Source organism: Ceratotherium simum, chromosome 6 (genome assembly GCF_057802395.1).
Source record: "Ceratotherium simum simum isolate JZ-2026a chromosome 6, ASM5780239v1, whole genome shotgun sequence".
NCBI lineage: Eukaryota > Metazoa > Chordata > Mammalia > Perissodactyla > Rhinocerotidae > Ceratotherium > Ceratotherium simum.
Window position 1 is genome coordinate 80,144,995 of NC_141905.1, and position 20,434 is coordinate 80,165,428.

At 39.0% G+C, this 20,434-nt stretch overlaps 1 protein-coding gene across 10 annotated transcripts in view; it reads left to right on the forward strand.

The window, feature by feature from the left end:
- The first annotated feature begins 388 nt into the window (after positions 1–388).
- PLEKHA1 (pleckstrin homology domain containing A1) overlaps positions 389–20,434 on the forward strand; it is a 54,402-nt gene continuing 34,356 nt past the window's right edge. For 4 of the 10 annotated variants that reach the window (XM_087432750.1, XM_087432751.1, XM_087432752.1 and 1 more), the window contains exons 1-3: positions 6,481–6,570; positions 14,543–14,703; positions 19,717–19,773. In XM_087432750.1, coding sequence (XP_087288876.1) covers positions 14,563–14,703; positions 19,717–19,773 — 198 coding nt within the window. In that variant the 5' untranslated portion in view covers positions 6,481–6,570; positions 14,543–14,562. Of the gene's footprint in view, positions 511–585; positions 621–929; positions 1,260–6,480; positions 6,571–14,067; positions 14,144–14,542; positions 14,704–19,716; positions 19,774–20,434 lie in introns of those variants that run through there. The other 6 variants (XM_087432745.1, XM_087432754.1, XM_087432744.1 and 3 more) reach the window with 6 other exon arrangements.

A 20,434-nucleotide genomic window follows, 5' to 3' on the forward strand; every position in this document is an offset into this window, starting at 1 on the left:
TGAATTTATGCTTCCTGGACCAATTATGAGACAGCTTGCAAACAAATTATCTGCAAACGAACGAAGCTTATTTTTAAAGATCCCAGTGCCTCGAAGCTCTAGGCGATGACATCAGAGAACTCTTAGTTCCACCCCCAGCCAAGCCCCGTAGTCCTCGAAAAACTACGAATCCCAGGATGCACCGCAGCGCAGGGGCCCAGAGCTCCGCGCGCCGCCCCCCCCGAAGCGCCCAAGGCCACCTCCCCTGGAACGAGGAAGACGCCGGAGACCCGGCCCGCCACGCCGCCGGGACCCGCGCGGGGCCTGCCGGGACTTGTAGTCTCCGCGGACTGGGAGTGCCAGCTCCGGAATCTCGGCCGCCGTCTGGGGGCTGAGGCGGCGCGGGCACGCGTGCGCAGTGCGCGGGCCGGCCGTCGTGGGCGCCGCTCCCGCAACTCGGTGCCTGTGGGAGCCGGGGCCGCGGCGGCGCGGGGGCTGCGGGCCGAGGGCCGTGGGGACGTTCGGCGTGAGGTGTGCGGCCGCGGCGGGGCGGGGTGGGCGGGGCCGGGCTGCGGGTCGCCGCGCCGGCGGAGGCGAGCTGAGAGGCGGGCGCGCGTCCGCGGAGGGGTCGGCGGGCGCTGGTGAGTGCGGGGCGGCAGGCGGCGCGCGTGCCGGCTGCTCCCCGGCGGCCGCTCTCCGGGCGAGTGCGCCGCGCGCGGTGCACCTGGGCGAGGCCGCGGGGCCGGCTCACCTGCGCGCGAGCTCCGGGCGGCGGGAGGCGGCGGCGTCCTCTCCCCGCAGCTGCCTTATTGTTTCCCTGACCTCAGCCCTCGGCGGCGTCCGGCCCAGCGGGGCGGGGAGGCCGGCGGCGGTGGCGGTCGCGAGCTCGGCGGTGGCTCTGCTGGAAGTGCGGTCGCGCCCTCCTCCCGACGCCCTGCGCCGGCCAGCTGTCCGGGGATTCCCGCGGGCGGCGCCTGTCCGAGCGGCTGGGCTCCCGGGCTGTGCCCACGGGGGCTCGACTGCCGCGGGCATCGTTTTCTAACGTTTTAATGCGCTTTCACTCTGGGACTCGCCGAGTCAGAAGCCGACTCCGCCCTGTGTCATAGAATCGTGCGGAGCTGGTGCTTTACCTTCGCTCCTTCGTGGTGCCGACGACCAGAGCGGGAGTTGAAAGTGACTTGTCCAAGGTCACGCAGTAGGACCAGGGAGGCGACCAGAGCCCAGGTCTTGAGGCTGCGAGGCCAGCTGCCAGCCGCTCCGCTTTGGGGCCGTCCTGAGTGGTTTGTGGTCTATTTCAGATGCTTTCTATTGACCCTGCTGCATAGACCATTGGAGGGGAAAGTGGTGTCATAAGGAAAGCGTTCTTGTTATTTGTGCCTCTGGTAGAATTCTAGTTGTGCTGTGCTCCAAAGCAGAGCATCTCCCCTGGGCTGGGCATAGAAATAATGAAACTCCGTTGCTCTGTTCGGAGGCAGGTCCGAGAGGAGGTTTAAGGAAGAAATCTGCAGGCGCGGTGTGCTCCTTTCCTCTTCTGTTTCACCTTCCGTTCCTATAATACTTGTTTTCTTATTTTACGATTGATCGTTGTCTGTTTTAATAAGATTTTGTTTGCTTTAATGAAGTCGTTGCCCTTTTTGAATTAGTTTTCTGACTAGAAAATCTTATTTCCTGTGTGTTTAACGACTGGAACGAATAGCGCACTATAAGGTTTATATCATTGTCTTTCATCTTAGAACTACGGATCAGTCTGCTTTATTTGCCCACAAGCACTCAGCTTACCTATTTTCTATGTTAGTTTAATGTCGTTGAAACACTTTACAGCAAAATTTGAGTAAGCTTTATATGATTCAGGGAGAAACTTAAAAAAATCATTTTGTAGAACTATATTGTTCTTCACAACCTGAAGAACTTGAAGAACTGTTATTTGAAAAATAGTAAGATTCATTCTGACTGAGATGCCTGTTATTTTTCATACTCAAATTTTCATATTAACACATTTGTAGCAAAAAATATTTCCCCAAATAGAGTTTGTTTAAATATTCCTTATCTTGGCCACATCTTCCCAAGGGAAGTTACATTTTAGAATACTTATGTATTTCAACAAGAATATTTAAGGTTAGCAGAATTTGAGTTAATAGTTTAGTTTATAGTGCTGTATACCCTACAGTGTATCCCTTGACAGGTTTCTCTTGAAGAGTATACCTGTGTCAAGGGATATGGCTGTGAATTTGTCCTTTGTGGTAAGCAGTGATAAGTTGTGACATTAAAAGGTGTGATTTGTATGTGTTGAAACTGCTTCCTATCTCACTTGAGCTTGTTAATTAGTATTTTTATTGTTGCTTTGGGGAGGGGGGAAGTAGCAGGTTTGTATCTTTTATTTTCTAGTTTTAGCAATGTAGCAAAATAGGAAAGAGAGGTGGTGTGTAAGTTTGAGTTTGTCAGGAGAGACAGTAAAACAGGATAAGTAGACAATTGTTAGGAAACTGCCGTGAATTCATAAGCCGGAAGGACCTTTGTAGAAGTGTTTAAGTACATTAAGAATAGCATTGGGTTATTTTCTTTAAAAAGTCACTGTGGGCAATACTTGTGTGTTGGTTGTTAACATATGAACATATGAATTATGAAGACTTCTAGGAAAATACTTGGGAAAGATGGAAAATTTTATATTTTTATAGATAAGGGCTTTTTTCTCTAAAAACGTGTAATGCAGCTTAAAAAAAATGACTTTTACTTAAGCCTGAAAGTCTTATAGTCATACTGCAAAACCCACAGTTATTTTGACGCATGATCATTTGTAACCCAGAATGAAATCTGTGAGGTAATTTATTAGCATAATTTAAGTCAGACTTTGACAAGGAAATATTGCTTGATGTTAAATAGTTGTTCTTGTTTAAATAACTCTGTCATTTAAGAATGGGGAAGATAAATAGTTTTCTGAATAGAATGTAGTAATTATTCAGATGTGACAGTAGTTACTCACACTCTGCCTTTATTAGAAAATTTCAAGTTCTGTAGCGGTAACTGCCTCACCTGTGAGCTGAGGTAATATGCAAATAATTACTTTTTCACATGCTTGAGCATTTTACTTTTGGTAATATTAAAATTAGATTTTAAATTTCAAGATGATTCTTTCAGATCTGCAGTGATACGATAAAATGGCTTCGGTAGGAGATAAATATTAAAATTTAATTTTAATTCTTTTGACCATTTGTAAGTTCATATAGCATTTGGAAATCTATTGACATAGTATCAGAAAGGAGTTCTTAGGGCAGAAACTTTTGGTGGCTTTAGATGCTTCTCTGTAATGCTTAATTATTTTTAGAACATGAAAATATGGGATATTTTTATTTAAAAATAAAAATTCCTGTTGATATTTGTTAGAGCAATAGGACTCTGTTATGCGTAATGAGTGACATCAAACCATTTGAACTCTAAGTAATATTTTTTCTTAGTAGCTGCTGTGTGATAAATAATATGTGAGTTTATAATTCCTTGAAAATATTTAAGCAAACATACGTTTGCTGTTTATTTTGGTAAGCTTTTTGAATAGTTGAATGCTTTGATTCAAGAAGATGGTGTTTGGGGGATTTTATATCATGGCATTCTTTGAACTGGAATTTCTGTTGAATGTAAAAATCAGAGTCATTTAGGATTTTTTTTTTTTTAACATTTATATAAGTCTTTAGAGTCTTAAAAATATTTGTCTTAAATATTTTTTCCTACATAGAACTCTTATCAGACTTGTCAATCTGATAGTTTTATTCTCCAGAAAGTTGTGGTTTTACCCCTTAGGCAGCCTAGCCTTTTATAGTTTAACCATTGAACTCTGGGTTCTGTTATTCACTTTAACCTCTTCTTGAAGAAAGGACAGTCGTAGGCAGTTAGAATTGGAAGTGATCTCAGAGGACTTCTAATGTAGCCTCTTACCCGGTACAGTAAATCCCCCATGGGAATTTCCATGTCAGGTGTTCCCTCTCGTTACTAGGGCAGTAATGCTGTTCCATATGTCATCAGGTTATTGAGCAGGCTGAGCTTGGTGAGAACAAACATAAGACGGTTATGTTTTTCACTGTACACTGCTTTCAACTATGCTTTGTAGGCTCTTCCTCTTCCCCCTTCCCCTCCCTCATGACATCATGGGCAAATGATAGCTTTTCTATCATTTACAGCTATTAAAAGCTCCAGTCTAATCTATTTCAGTTTAAACCTTCAATCTCCTGTTCAATTTAAAGCTCCTCTCCTCCTTTGCCCCACTGTCAGGCCACTTTTTACCTGAAGCACGTGGAGTGGGAGGGATGGTGGTGTGCTCCCCAATACCTCTTTTTCTTCTCTGTTTTGAGATCTATTTGGACAGGGACTAGTCAGAAGAAAAGTGGAAAAGGACAAGTATTTCTTACTGGTGCTATTAAAGCCCTCTCTTGATTAACAGTGACAAGCCATTAATGTCTGATAGGTGTCCACACTGGAATTTTTGGTGAGATCTTGCAGGGAGACTCCCCACTGCACTTCCTGGATGTGAAATTTGCTGTGGGTAAACCTTTTCCAGCCTGCACTCCCACCTCCTTGTTCCTGCCCTGTCAGTCCACCTCGGTCCCTATGAGTGTGGGGGTGAGGTGGGTTTCTCTCTGCCGCCAGATGTTTTCATAGCAGTAAGACAGCTCAAGTCCAGCTGCGTTCTGTAGTATCCACTTAACCCAGTGGCAGCTCACTTCCTTGTGATGCCAGATGGTGGCATGCAGGCTGCTTCAGTCAGTGCCCTTTCTCTGCCTTGCCGTTTCTCATCAGTTCTCTTTGCCCCCTGCTCAAATAGGCACAGTCAGTCACTTGGTCTGCTTCATAAGCAGACAGCGAACTTGAGAATGAGACACCAGTTCTCTCCTTGTAGGCACTTCTGATCTTGGTGAATGATCTCTTGGAGGCCCCGCCGCCCACACTGGTTTTGAGTGAATACCTTCTTCCTTTCCGTGGGTTCTGCCTGGAGACTTGGAAGACTTCTAATTTTTTCCCTCTGTTCTGTCAACTCCTTGTATAGAGTGGAGTGATGGTAAGGCATTGGTTAGGGTGCCAGAGACCTGAGGTGTGCGTGTGGGGGGATGTTGGTGTCAGACTCCACAGATGTTTGATCCTTGATGTCTGTGTATCCTCACCTTTGTGTTTGTCAACAATTTTGGGACAAGACTAGTCCCACTCAACATCTAATTAACAGGTGATAGTGAAGTCCTCTGGGCCTAATGAGGTCTCACTGTGTAGAATTTAGTTTTTCTTTCTTTTTCTTTCCGTTGTCTCTTTTTCTGATTTTTGTTTTGTTTTTATTTTTTGCCTTACTTCCTGGTTCCTGACTGACGAAGTGTTAACTGTGAATATATTAATCTAGGAATGATTGTATGATCTCACTACCCCCTTAGAGCATAAGTAAAGCCGAAGGATAAATTTTGGGGAGGTTTTCATAATATAATTTTATCTGTTCTTGCCTCATACTAGCTTTACTAAAAATGTAATCCAAACAGAAATACAGTATTTGAACCTTTTTCCTTCCATTATCTGAACAAACCAGTCAGTTAAATCTGCTAAGTGATTTCTTGTCAGAGAAGGAAAAAGCAGCTTTCTGTCTGGAAACTTAAACATTAATATTTGATGCAGTAATTATGGGTTCCTTATTACTTCATTCAACAAATAGTTATTGAGTGCCTTCCATGTGCCAGCCAGTGTTTTAGGCGTTGGAGAAACAATAGTAAATAGAAAAAAATCCCTGCTCTCATGGAGCCTATATTCCAGTGTGGGGAAACAGACAAGAAACAGGTAAATAAGTAAATGATATCGTTTGGTAGGAATAAATGCTAGGAGAAGAATCAAGCAGTGAAGGGAGATGGGAAGTGGCAGCACAGTTTGGAGCATTTGCAGTTTTAGATAGGGGTCAGGGGAGGGCTTCACTGAGAAAGTGACATTTGAGTTAAAAGGTTCTGCGTGGGGAGCTTGTCTGATGTAGTAGGAGTCCAGGTGCCAGATGAGTAAGCGAGGCAGGGATTGAGACAGGGTGGCGGGGGGCTAGGTGAAGGCTGTATGAAATGGGATTGCATTAGATCAGTGGTTCTTAACCTTGGCTGAACATTGGAAATATCTGGGGAGTTTTAAAAATGTACTGATGCCTAAGTCCCATCTCCAGAGTTTCTGATTTAATTGGTCGGGAGTGTCCATCCCAGGCATCAGGATTTTCAGAAACTCCCAAGTAATTCTAGTAAGCAGCCAAAGTTGAGGAGTTTTGAGCAGCGTGACGTTATATAGTATTGAACCAGACTCCCCTGGTTTGAATCCTGGCTTCTGCTACTTCCTAACCATGTGACCTTAGACAAGTTATTTTAAAAATCTTCTGTGCCTTCGTTTTCTCATCTGTAAAATTGTTGTTATAAGGATGAAATAAACTAATATTTAAATATTTCAAATAGTGTTTGGCAAGTAGTAGTGTGTATAATGTTTATTGAATAAACACTTGAATGTATGTTTTAATAGGATCATTGTGACTGCTGTGTTGAGAGTAGAGTGAAGGGGGCAAGAGCAGAAGCAAGGAAGCCGTTGGAATAAGCCAGCTGAGAGGTAATGGCGGTTTGGACCAGAGTAGCAGCAATGCAAGTGGTGGGATTCTGGATATATTTTGAAGATGGAATCAATAGGATTTACTGATGGATTGGACATGGGATGAGAGAGAAAGAAGACTCAAGTGTGATTCCAAGATACTTTGCCTGAACAGCTAGAAGAGGGGAGTGGCTGTTTACTGAGATGGGGAAGACAGAGAGGAACAGATTTCTGAGAGCTCAGTTTGTTAAGTGTGAGATGTCTGTTAAATAAGTAAGTAGATCTGTCAAGTAGGCAGTTGTGTACTTGAGTCGAGTTCAGCAGAGTGTCCAGGGCTGGAGATAGCAATTGGAATTCATCGGTATTTATTTTATTTTTTTTCTGAGGAAGACCAGCCCTGAGCTAACATCCAATGCCAAGCCTCCTCTTTTTTCTGAGGAAGATTGGCCCTGCGCTAACATCCGTGCCCATCTTCCTCTATATGGGACGCTGCCACAGCATGGCTTGACAGGCAGTGCGTTGGTGCGCGCCCGGGATCCGAACCCGTGAACCCTGCGCCATGGAAGCGGAGGGCGCACTTAACTGCTGCGCCACCAGGCCAGCCCCTTCATCAGTATTTAGACCTCTGTGAATGAGTAAGCTCACCAAGAGGCTGAGTATATGTGGAGAAGAGGTCCATGGACCACCCCCTGGGACACTCCAACATTCAGAGATCTGGAACATGAAATGTTCTTAGAGTTTCTGATGTCCTTTAGAATGAAAGACAGTTGTAATTCTTTCTTTCTTTTAAAAAAAAGCTTTATTGAACTATAATTCACCCATTTAAAATGTACAATTCAATGGTTTTTCGTATATTCGCAGCGTTGTACAACTGTTACCACAATCAATTTTAGAATATTTTTATCACCCTAAAAAGAAACCCCTACTCGCCCATCCCTATGCAGTTCCTCACCACCCTCCTCCATTCCCCTAGGCAACTACTAATCTACTTTCTGTCTTTATGGATTTGCCCATTCTGAATATTTCATATCGGTAGAATCATATAATATGTAGTCTATTTAGAGAGAAGTGGTATCCATTAGTACCCAGCTTCTAGATTCATCAGATACTAAGTCATTTGGTAAAGGTGGGGGCTATAAGATCTCTCCATTGTAAAGATACAGTTTCCTCTTTGTAATTAGTAAGAAAACTGTGGGGTGATATTTTGAGAGTGTATGAATATTCTCTTCCCTAACAACTTGTTAGCTAGTGGTTTTAGTGTGCATTTAAGCAAGCATCCGTGCTTAAATCAATGATTATATTGAGATTGCAAAGTGATGATTTTCTATTACTATCATATTTTCAAAAATCATGAGTTCATAGTATCTCTAATTCAGATGTATCGTGTAGAATTTTTCCTTTGTTTAGTATTTGTACATCTTTTCTCTTACTGTGAAAATCTTGATTCTTAATAACAAATAATTGTTTTATTACTTTTATTTTAAATGTAATCTTAGCGTCAGTATGTTTACGTTTCCCTTTAATGCCCATGAAATACTATTGTATACATAATTTCAGAATTACATATGTAGTAGGATTGCTGGATCATAGGATAAATGCGTATGTGATTTTGTTAAATAGTACCAAATTCACCGCAGCAGGGCTGTACCATTTTGCATTCTCACCAGCAATGTAGGAGAGTCTTTTTTGTTACAGCCTTACTGATATAGTGTGTTGTCAGGCTTTTGAATTTTTGCCAACATGGTGGGTAAGAAATGGTATTTGTGTAGTGTAGATTTTTTTGAACTTTCCTATTGTGAAGAATTATGAACAACCACAGAAGAGACAGACTTGTATAACTATAGTGCTCATCATTTAACCCCAGCAACTGTCAGCTCAGGCCGTGCCTCCTTCATCCATTCCCTCCTTCCAGATTGCTCTGATAAGATCTCGTTTTATCTCTGTATCAGTAAATATCTCTAAATGATAAGGATTCATTTTCTTGGTAACATAACCACAATGCCACTGTCACACTGAAAATATGTATCTGTTTCCTTAATATCAGTAGGAACTATTCAAATTTCCAATTTTCTTAAATATGTCAGTTTTTTAAAACAAGATTTAAATAAGGTCCACATGTGCGATTGTATCTTGTTAAGTCTTAATTTATAGGTTCCTCCTCCAGTTCCTTTCCCCCTACTCCCTTGAAATTTATTTTTGAAGAAATCATGTTGTTTGTCCTGAGAAATTTCTTATAGTTTGATTTTGCTATTTGAATCTCTGTGGTATAGTTTAACATGTTCTTCCTGTGTCTTCTGTATTTCCTATAAGTTGGTAGTTGGATGTAGAGACTTGGTCAGATTCAGGTATTTTTGTTTTTTTTTTTTCTTTTTTTAAAGTGTTTCATCGATGGTGTCAGATTCTTCCATGAGGAGGCACATGAAGTCTGGTTGCCTTTTTTTGTGGTGTCAGTGGCAATGCCAGCTGTATCTCTATATGTTATTTTTTTTATTATTATGAGTGAAGTTGAGTACCTCTTCATAGCTTTAAGGGCCATTTTTCTGTAGAATGTTCATGTCTTTTGCCCATTTTTTAATTGAACTTTTGGTATATTTCTCTTGACATTTTTTGCAGGCTGTTTAAATGTTAGAGAGATTAGTCCTTTGTGATATAAGTTGTAAATATTTTCTACTGGTTTTGACTTCCTTATTGGGTTTTTGCCATGCAAAAGCTTTTTTAAAAAGTTTTTCTAGTCAAATTTATCAATGAGTTTTTTATTGCTACTGGATTTTTGACTAACTTTTTGGAGTTTGTTACATACAATAAACTGTATCCATATAAAGTTTACAGTTAGATGACTTTTGACCATGTTGTTGGGTGCAGCAGCAGTTCCTTTATATTGTAGAGTGCTGTTCTATTGTATAGCCATACCACATTTTATTTATCTATTCACCTGTAGATGGACATTTGGGTTGTTTCTAGTTTGGGGCTGTTATGAGTAAAGCTGCTATAACTGTTTGTGAATTAGTCTTTGCATGCGTATGTGTTTTCATTTCTCTTGAATAATACCTAGAAATGGAATGGTTGGCTCATAGGGTTGGTGTGTGTTTGGTTTTATTGCCAGAACTTTCCCCATCGTGGTTGTACCATTCCCATCAACAACACATAAATTCTGGATGTGCCACATCTGTGATGACATTTGGTGGTGGTAGTCTAATTTTAGCCATTCTAGTGAGTGTGTATGGTATCTTTTTTTTTAAAATTCAGGATTACTGGGCCGGCTCCGTGGCTTAGCGGTTAAGTGCGTGCGCTCTGATGCTGGCGGCCCGGGTTTGGATCCCGGGCACGCCCCAAGGCACCACTTCTCCGACTAACCCGAGGCCGAGTCCCATGTACAGCAACTAGAAGGATGTGAACCTAGGACATACAACTATCTACTGGGGCTTTGGGGGGAAAAAAATGAATAAATAAAATCTTTAAAAAAAAAAAAAAAATTCAGGATTATTGAGAGATGATTTACATGGAGTAAATTTATCTGTTTTAGTGTACAATTCTATAAGTTTTGGCATATGCATGTAATTGTGTAAGCTCCACCACAGTCAAGATATACAACAGTTACGTCACTGCAGAAATTTCCCTCATGTTCCTTTGTAGTCAGTCCTTTTCCCTATCCCAAGGCCTAGCAACTCTGATATGTTTTCTATCACTGTAGGTTTTTTTTTTTTTTTTTTTTTTTGACTTTGCATGCAGTAAAGTTCACTCTTTGTGGTGTATGGGCCTATGAGTTTTGATCAATGTGTAGTAATGTATCCTACCATAATCAAGATACAGAACAGTGCCATCTCTCCAAAAATTACCCTTTGAAGTCAGCCACTCTCTCCACTCACTGATCTGTTCTCTGTCTCGATAGCTTTTTTGGTCTGGCTTCTTTCACTTAGTGAAATACATTTGTGATTTACCCATGTCGAGTATGTCACTAGTTTGTTCCTTTATATTGCTAAGTAATATTTCCTCATATCGGGTGCACCACAGTTTGTTCATTGACCAGTTGAAGGGCATTTGAGTTGTTTCTGCTTTTTGTCAATTATGAATAATGTTGCTTTAAACATTTGCATACAAGTGTTTGCGTAAATATAAACTTTCAATTCACTTGGATAAATACCTTAGAGTGGGATTGCTCGATCATATAGTAAGGGTATGTTTAACTTTACAAGAAACTGCCAGACTGTCTTCCCAAGTTGCTGTACCATTTTGTATTCCCACCAACAATGTATGAGAGAGTGTTCATTTGTGAACACATCCTTGCCAGCATTTGGTATTGTCAGGTTTGCTTTTTTGTTTGTTTTTGTTTTAGCCATTCTAGTAGGGATGCAGTGGTATCTCGTGGTTTTTATTTGTAATACCTTCCTGACTAATGATGAGTATATTTTTATGTGCTTATTTATTATTTGTATATCGATTTTTTCCCCCCACTATTTGAGTATCTTCTTTGTTGACTTATCTGTTCAGATTTTTTGCCCATTTTCCCATTTGATTGTTTGTCTTACTGAATTGTAATATTCCAGCCTGTTCTTGCCTATCAGTTATTTGATAGATATATGTGTACTGAATATTTTTTCCCATTCTGTGGCTTGTTTTTTGATTTCTTAATGGTGTCTTTCAAAGAGCAGTTTTTAATTTTGATTAAGTCCAATATATCAAGCATTATATGATTCAGGCTCTTTGTATCTTATCTAAGAAATCTCTGTCTACCCCCAAGGTCATGAAGACTTTCTCTTATATATTTTTTAGAAGCTTTATCGTTGTAGCTTTTACATTAGGTCTGCCATCCATGTTGAGTTAATTTTTTTCCACATGGATAGCTAATTGTTCCAGCACCATTTGTTGAAAGACTATCTTTTCCCTATGGAGTTGCTTTGGCATCTTTGTTGAAAATCAATTGACAATATGTGTATGGGTCTTTTTTCTGGTTGCTTTTCTGTTCCATTGATTTATTATATCTGTCTTTTCACCAATCCTATGCTGTCTTGATTGATGTAGATATATTGCAGGTCTTGATATCAAGTAGTGTTAAGTCTTCCTACTCTGTTCTTTGGGAAATAGATTTAGCTTTTCTAGGTCATTTGCATATCTATATATATAATAGAATCACCTTAATTTTTTAAAATATGCTGCTGGAATTTTGATTTGGATTGATTATGTAAGTACTTCATTCCTTTCTATGTCTGGATAATATTCCATTGTATGGGTATAGCCCATTTTGTTTATCCATTCACCTGTTGATGGACTTATGGGTCGTTTCCACTTTTTGGCTATTGTGAATAGTGCTCCTGTGAACATTCATGTATAAGTGTTTGAGTACCTGTTTTCAATTCTTTTGGGTATATACCTAGGAGTGGAAATGCTGAGTCATCTGGTAATTCTATGTTTAACTTTTGAAGAACTACCAAACTGTTGTACACAGCTGTTTTACCATTTTACATTCCCAACAGCAGTGTAGGAGGGTTCCAATTTCTCCACATCTTTGCCAACACTTATTTTCCTCTCTTTTAATTACATCCATCCTAGTGGATGTGAAATGGTATTTCGTTGTGGCTTTGATTTACATTTCCTAATGACTAGTGATATTGAGCATCTTTTTGTGTTCTGGTTGGTTATTTGTGTATCTTCTTTGGGAGAAATATCTTTTCAAGTCCTTTGCCCGTTTTTTTGTTGGGGTTTTTTTGTTGTTGTTGTTGTTGAGTTGTAAGAGTTATTTGTATATTCTGGATACTAGACCCTTAAGAGGTATATAATTTTCAAATATTTCCTCCCATTCTGTAGGTTGTCTTCTCATTTTCTTGTTGTCGTTTGATGCAAAAAAGTTTTTTAATTTTTATGAAGTCCGATTTATATGATTTTTTTCTTTTGTTGGTCGTGCTTTTGGTGTCATATCTAAGAATTCATTGCCAGACGCAAGGTCATAAAGATTAACTGCTTGGTTTTCTTAAGGTTTTATAGTTTTAGCTCTTATATTTAGATTGTTAATCCATTTTGAGTTAATTTTTGTGTATGGTGTGAGGTAGGGGTCCAGTTTCATTCTTCAGCATGTGGATATCCAGTTGTCCTAGCACCATTTGTTGAAGAGGCTATTCTTTCCCCATTGCATGATGTTGGGACCCTTGATGAAAATCAGTTGGCCATAGACGTGTGGGTTTATCTCTGGGCTCTCAATTCTATCCTTTGGTCTATCCTCATGGCAGTACCAAACAAGTTGGTAGTTTTTACCTATAGTATATGTTAGTATGGTATATTAATTTTTCAACTTTTGATAACATTTTAGACATTTTTTAAAACTTTGGGTAAGTTCGTTGAGAAATTATCTCCTCTAGGTGCCAGATTTATAACAACACCCACATACAAACTTAATGGATACTTTTGTTTAAAACTTTTTGATATGTTTCGTCATTTCTCTGGCTGCATACAGAATAGTGATTTAGATATACAGTACATCAGTGTGTATTCTAATTGAATTTTCACTGTGTTAAACTTACCTTGAGCCTTTAAATGAAGAACTAGTTACATAAATAAATTCAACCTGCCAAAAGATGTTTGTGCTAGCCACAGAAGTACCACAATAGTAACAATCTGCTGATTTGCATCACTTCAGGAAGGAATCACATATCTATAGTTTCTAGAGAAAAAATGGCTAGAAATTCTGCTTTTCACCCAAGTCATGGTTTTTAACTTTAATTGGTGCCACAAAAATGTTGGTACTTTAGAATCAATATGATATGCCTCTGAAATCTCTTAATCTGTGGTTTTTTTCATCCTCTTTTTTTTTTCCTATAGTGTTTTATTTGCTGAAGAAACTGGGCTGTTTTGTCCTGTTGTTTCCCATAGGCTGGCTTTTGCTGATTTGAATCCCTGTGGTACAGTTTAATATGTTCCTCTGTGTTCTTTATTCCCTGTAAATTGGTGGTTGGACATAGGGAGATCTAGAGACTTGATCCACTTCAGATAAAATCTTTTTCTTGTTTTATGTTCACTTCATAGGTGATGTTTGTGTCTTCCATCAGGAGGCACATAATACCTGCTTATCTCTCTTTTCATGTTAGCTAATTTTATTTTGATTCATTTTAGTTTTGACAATTCACAGGGTTTTAGAGAGACAGGATGGTGTTGAGGTTAAGATAAAAGCTATGGAGTCCGAGAATCTGGGTTCATGTTTTGATTCATTACCTACTAGTTCTCTAATCCTGGAAAGTCATTGCCCCTTCTCAGTGTTAAGTTCTTTTTTTTTTTTTTTTTTTTTTTAAAGATTTTATTTATTTTATTTTTTCCCCCCAAAGCCCCAGTGGATAGTTGTGTGTCGTAGCTGCACATCCTTCTAGTTGCTGTATGTGGGACTCGGCCTCAGGATGAACGGAGAAGTGGTGCCTCGATGCGCACCCGGGATCCGAACCCGGGCCGCCAGCATAGCAGCGCGCGCACTTAACCACCAAGCCACAGGGCCGGCCCACAGTGTTAAGTTCTTATCTGTGAAATGAGCATGATGATACCTACTCATAGGGTCGTTTTGAGGATTAAATGAGGAAATGCATGGAAAAGAACCTTGCACAGAGCCTAGCGTATAGTAAGTGGCCAATAAACGTTAGCTATTATTTTGTGAATTTAAAAATATTCTAAAACAATCTGAAAGGTAGATTATCTCAATTTATGTGAGGAAATTAAGGTTTGGATAGCTAATTATTTGGCTAACTTGGGTTTGTTTAGGGAAAAAAGTAAGTAAATTATGCAGCTGGGCGGATAGTCCTCCTTTGTCCCCATCAATGTGTACAGTTGCATTTGGTAACCACTCATAATAAGCTTAATTTCTAAAGTGATTTTTGCGCATGCTTTGTATGTATTCACGTTAACTGGCTTCCATGTAATTTTGGGAAGTAGGCTTCTTGTTGAACAAACTGTCCCCTAGCACATTTTATGCTGGAAGTCCACTGAGAAATACTTAACTGTTCATGTTTTTATTTTGCAGTGTAATGTTCAAGCTCAGAAATGCCTTATGTGGATCGTCAGAATCGCATTTGTGGTTTTTTAGACATTGAAGAAAATGAAAACAGTGGGAAATTTCTTCGAAGGTACTTCATACTGGATACCAGAGAAGATAGTTTTGTATGGTACATGGATAATCCACAGGTTTGTGAAATCCAAAGGGTTACCTTTCTTGAAAAGCACACAAGAGTTTTAGTTGTTAAAGTATTTGACATACTATACAGGTGTTAGGATTTGTCTTCCTAAACAGTATATATTTAGATTTATTTCTACTGACTGCCTTCTCCCTGCCCTGCACCCGACTCCTACTGTCTTATTTGAATTTCAGAAGATGAAACTTTTATTTGATCAAAATTTATGCATGTATATATGCATGTTTTTCCTTCCTTGGGAGAGAAACGCTATCTCTGGTAGAAAATTTTTAAATCATTTAAATTTAAGATACCATCTCTAGGATAGAGACTGCTATCTTTTGGTAAATAAACTACTTAAACTAGTTGACACTCTTATACGCATGTAGTCCTTTCATTTGTAGTGTCGGACTTGAGTGTCAGCCATTGTAATGCCGTTTGTGAATGGAAATGCACCTTGATTTTATTGCTGCCTTGCAAATCATTGGGGGTAAATGTCATTAAAATGTTGATTAAAAATTAGAATCCTAGTTTTAAGATCTGTGAGAGACCTTGGATTAGAGATCGTCTGTCGAGTAGTTTTAAATTTTCTCTACCTGTGAAGCTCTTTATTCAAATTGAGATGTATGTTGCAAGGAAGTATGTGCTAAACAAGGGGTGAGTCCCTAGCAAACTTCTAAGCTGGTCCAGTGGGCTTCTTGTGCAGATGAGGAACCTAAAGTTGAGGGAAGAGCAGGGACTGGTAGGAGGTTCCATTCTGTTTCATAGAGCAGGAACTAGATCCCTGACAACTAGATTAGTATTCTTTATCACCCTATACTGATTTTAGATTAGGCAAAATACACATGTGCTGATGAATTTATATTTGTTCACATAGAATTTGAGTTGTAAAGGACCTTAGTATTAATTCAGCCTCCTTCTTAATGTGAGAAACCCATCTATCCCTGATCTTCACTTTAGCTATTGTTTGAACCACACATTACTAAAAAATATTTATTATTATTTGAGACAGCTTTAATTATTGTTCTGTGATCCAAAATCTAGTTCCTTGTATCTTTTACCCATTAATCCTACTTTTGCCCTCTGATTCTCTATAAAGTAAGCTTAGTTCTTTATCCACATGCAACCTTTCAAATTTTGGAGGATAATTATATTTTAATTCAGTTTATGTTATTTGTGTGCTGACTTTGTATGAGCCTTTTTTTTTTTTTTTCCTAGAAACTGTCTATTCTCTACCCTTGTCCTTGGAGTTCTTTTTTTTTTGCCTGAGGAAGATTCGTCCAGAGCTAACATCTATGCCAGTCTTCCTCTCTATTTTGTGTGTGGGTCGCTGCCACAGCATGGCTGCCGATGAGTGGTGTAGGTCCATGCCTGGGAACTGAACCTGGGCCACCGAAGAGGAGCGTGCCGAACTTAACCACTTAAGCCATGGGGCTGGCCCCACATAGAGCTTGTTGATACTCTGTTAGACTCCCTAGTGTCCAGGTGTAGCCAGCTTTCTTGGGTGGTAGTAACCTGGCTGTGCAACTACATGATTAGTACCTGTATTTACTTGACCAGAGTCAGTGGGAGAAGGACAGGTCAGCAGAAACCAAAAGCTCATGTTTACCTTTTTTTTTTATTTACATAAATCAGATTCCTCGCTTTTATGACCCCATCTCCTTTTCTGTGGCACAGTCCACTCCCAAACTCCTTTTCCAAGATGGAAAGTAACAGTCACCCTGGACTCCCTCTGGTTACTATTTACTAGATTCTAGTTGCTGTTCTCCTCACCCTAGCAAGGCATTGCACAATTCTGCCTGTGTTCTCTCCCTGATTGGTCTCTCTTCACAAGGTCTGGTTGACTTATGTATGTGACTTATATATATATATATAAGTTGTATATGACTTATATATATATATATAAGTCGTGTATGACTTATATATGACTTATATATTCTCTTGAATTTTACTTGAAACTCCTTAATTGTTTTTCTGTCTTCATATATAGTAGATTCTCCTCTGAATTCCTCCTTTTATTAGTGCTTCTCTCTTGAACAGAGCTAAAAGAAGCTAAATACAAATTAGAATATGTTTATTACACTGAAGGAAACATAAACTTGGAATTCAGAGGAAGAGTGTGATTATAGCTAGCAGACAGAGTTAAAGTCTTCCTGGAGGTGGTAACATTTGGAATTAACCTAGGACGGATATGGTTTTGGCCAAGAGGTGGAGAAGTGGGTATTCCAGTGTTCAGACTAGCATGGAAATCAAAGCAAGAAAGCCTGTGGCATATTTGGAGAATAGTTCACTTTGGCAATAGCAGGGAGGGTATATGTTCAAGTTTTCACTCAGCTAGGTCTTTTTCACATGAACTCTTCTAAAGCCAGTTTCTGTGGTGGAATTAGTGCGTTGGTTTTACTAAACGTAGTGTGAAATTTTAAATCTGTCTATTTATTCAGTCTGTTCTTAATAAGTTTCTCTCTTCATTCCAACTGATGAGAATCTTTTACAATCTTGATTCTGCCAACTGGTGTGTTAGCCATCAATACCAGCTTTGTGTCACTTTTAAATGTGTTAATCAAGACTTATAGCTCTTCATGAAAACTTCAGTAAAATGTCTTGCTAAGGTCATATAGGGTTGAACTGCATGAATTGCCACTATACCACTATTTTGACGCTACTAAAAAATGCCAATTTAGTATGATTCCATCATGTTGCTCACGTTAGGGTGCTGTCACATGGCTATGCTGGTCATAATAACCTTGATGATGAAAGGATGTTGGTTTGGCTCACTTGTCCTTAGGGAGCCATTCTTACTCTATTTTGCTTTCCTTATCACTAACCCTTGGTTTAAGAATCCATTCTAGTGTATTAGTAGGGATCAGCTTGGGGCTTTCTGTGTTTGTTGAGGGCATGGATAATAGTGGAGAATTAAATAGCTGTATTAAGTAGCTATTAAACTGTATTAAAACACTTAAACTGTATTAAACAGTTAAGTAGCTGTATTAGGAAGTGCATTTGAAGACATTTGAAAAAGAATTTTAGAAAATGAGTGCAGGAACTCATAAGAACAAATGGCTTATTTCCTTTCATAATATGACATCTTAAATGTCATATTAGTGTATTATTTCTTGTTTATTGTCAAGTAAATTTTGAAACTCAATTTTTTCTGATTGAACTTGGCAGCAATCATACTGGCCCATGGAAACTAGTATTTTGAACACTATCTCCTAGCTACTTCCATTTCCATGTACTGTGCCACTGTTTAATCTGTGGCCCTTTATGTCATGCAGCCGTGACATAGTTTCTCATTTCTCTTCCTCACACACAGGTTTAGGGCTGTATTCAGCTAATAGAAGACTTAAAAGGAACCATCCTGGGTGGAAAGGCAGCAGTGGTTGACAGAAATCACTGTGGTGGAAGAAAGTCTTGGAGACATTTCTCATTTTGTTTCTGTATCCAAGATTAAAAAAAAAGCAACCAGGAAAACCCTCTTAATAGAAAACATTTTATATAAGAACACAACCATTTAAAGTTATACATTAAAAATTATTTTATTTTATATAGATATTTATGGTTTATATTTGGAAGCTTGTACATTGTATACAGTTTAAAGCAGAACATAGCGCAGTTTTACGATACACAGGAGTGAAAGTTCTGAAAAGACCTGTCTCTGTCAGTAATAACAAGCTTATGTTTGGGAATCTTAAGTCTGAAATGTCTAGGCTTCCATATAATTGTTTCCAGTAAGCTTATAGAGGTCTGAGAAAGGTACCTCCTAGTCATGCGTGACAGCAAGCCCGTAGATTTTTTTTTCAATGTACCTTATTATAAAGTCAGTTAAAAGATTGATTCTACTTAATCTGTAGTGGAGGAAACTTTCAAAATCAAGATCATTTTAGTTTTACGTTTGAAATCTTCTGTCAGTCTTTTCATTTATATTCTTTGTTACTTTTTTCCAGATTCTTTTGTCTGGTTTTCCTACCTCCATCTTCCCCCTCTATAGTCCATTCAATTTATTATATTACAAGATATATTTAAGCACAATTTCTGATTACACAACCACTCGCAAGGCAATGGTTTCAGATTCTTAACAATATAATTCCTCCCTGCTTTGTTTTTTAGTTCGCGCCTCTATAATTAGGTTCTCAGTTCGAGTCCCAGACAGCCGTTTTCTACTACAACCCTGTATGACCCTATATTACAGCCCAACACAGCCACTTTCCTATTCCAGTACAGAGCTTCTGGGTGTCCTTCTCTGCTTGCTGTAGCTCGTCTGTTTTCTCTGCCTGGAATAGTCTCTCTCCTGTTCTTTGTGTTTCAAAATTTTCCTCTAAAGTCCAGCTAAATGCCATTCATTCCTCCACAGAGTCTTACCTGATAGCCTCAGCCAGAAATGATTCTCCTTGTTAATTTTTTACCCTGAGCTCTTTTAAGACACAAATCATATCCCAAACTTGTTAAAGGAGGAATAAAAATATTTTATATCAAAGTGCCAATGTATACATTCCCTCATATGGTTTAAAACGTGTCAACTAATAATTTTTTTGAAAAATAGTATCATTGTAGGTTAAATATGGCATAATAAATACTAATATATTTAAGTATAAATAGGGGAAAATCCAATCTTTATAAAAAGAAATATATTTGATAAAAAAGTTGTAATAGAATGAATTAATATATATAGTCTTTTGAAATTTCTTAATTGTATGTCTCTAAATATTTTTTCCCATTGCTTTCAGGAACAAAATCTGATCTTGTTTATGGCTTTTTCAGCACATGAAAAAGAAAATAAGTTTAGCTACAATGATAAAAATAGCTTTTAGTTATAAAATGCATTATGGTGGAACAGAATAGAGTTCAGTTTTGTTATCCACATTGTCAACTTCATTTCAGACCTAGTAAATACTTGAATTGAAAAAGTTGATTTGTAAAATGTGATATTAAAAAATCCAATTTTTTAACTTTTTGTAGTGTGTGTAGAACTTTATAAAATAAATTCATAATGTTGGATGTTAATTATATATCAATAATTTGTTTCCAGAACCTGCCTTCTGGATCATCACGTGTTGGAGCCATTAAACTTACCTACATTTCAAAGGTAGTCTTTCTATATTGTCTTAGATTCATGCATGAATTAAAATGCCTTAGAATGGGAGTGTGACTACAAGGAGCGATTTCCTTTCTGTGTCATTTAATGATGATGTTCAGGTTCACACCATTCTGAAAACAGTACCTGATTACTATGTTTAGGGGAGTTCTTTGATAAACTTAGGAAGAATATGGAGTTAACTTACAGGATGTGGCAAATTGCAAAAGTTAACATTAACTTTTATGATCAGGTGTATGAACATCACAAGGGGAGAAATCTGTTAACAGGTTCTATGGGAAGTCTGGAGAAGATTTTTTTTTTTTTTTTTTGTGAGGAAGATCAGCTCTGAGCTAACATCTGCCAATCCTCCTCTTTTTTGCTGAGGAAGACTGGCCGTCGGCTAACATCCATGCCCATCTTCCTCCACGTTATATGGGACGCCGCCACAGCATGGCTTGCCAAGCAGTGCGTTGGTGCGTGCCCGGGATCCGAACCGGCGAACCCTGGGCCGCCGCAGCGGAGCGCGCACACTTAACCACTTGTGCCACTGGGCCGGGCCCTGGAGAAGATTTTTCTAAGTCTGTATTTTATTTATTTAAACTATTTCCAATTTTTAATCCCATTACCTTTGATTTTTTGTTGCTTTGTTTTATTTTGAGGAAAATTACCA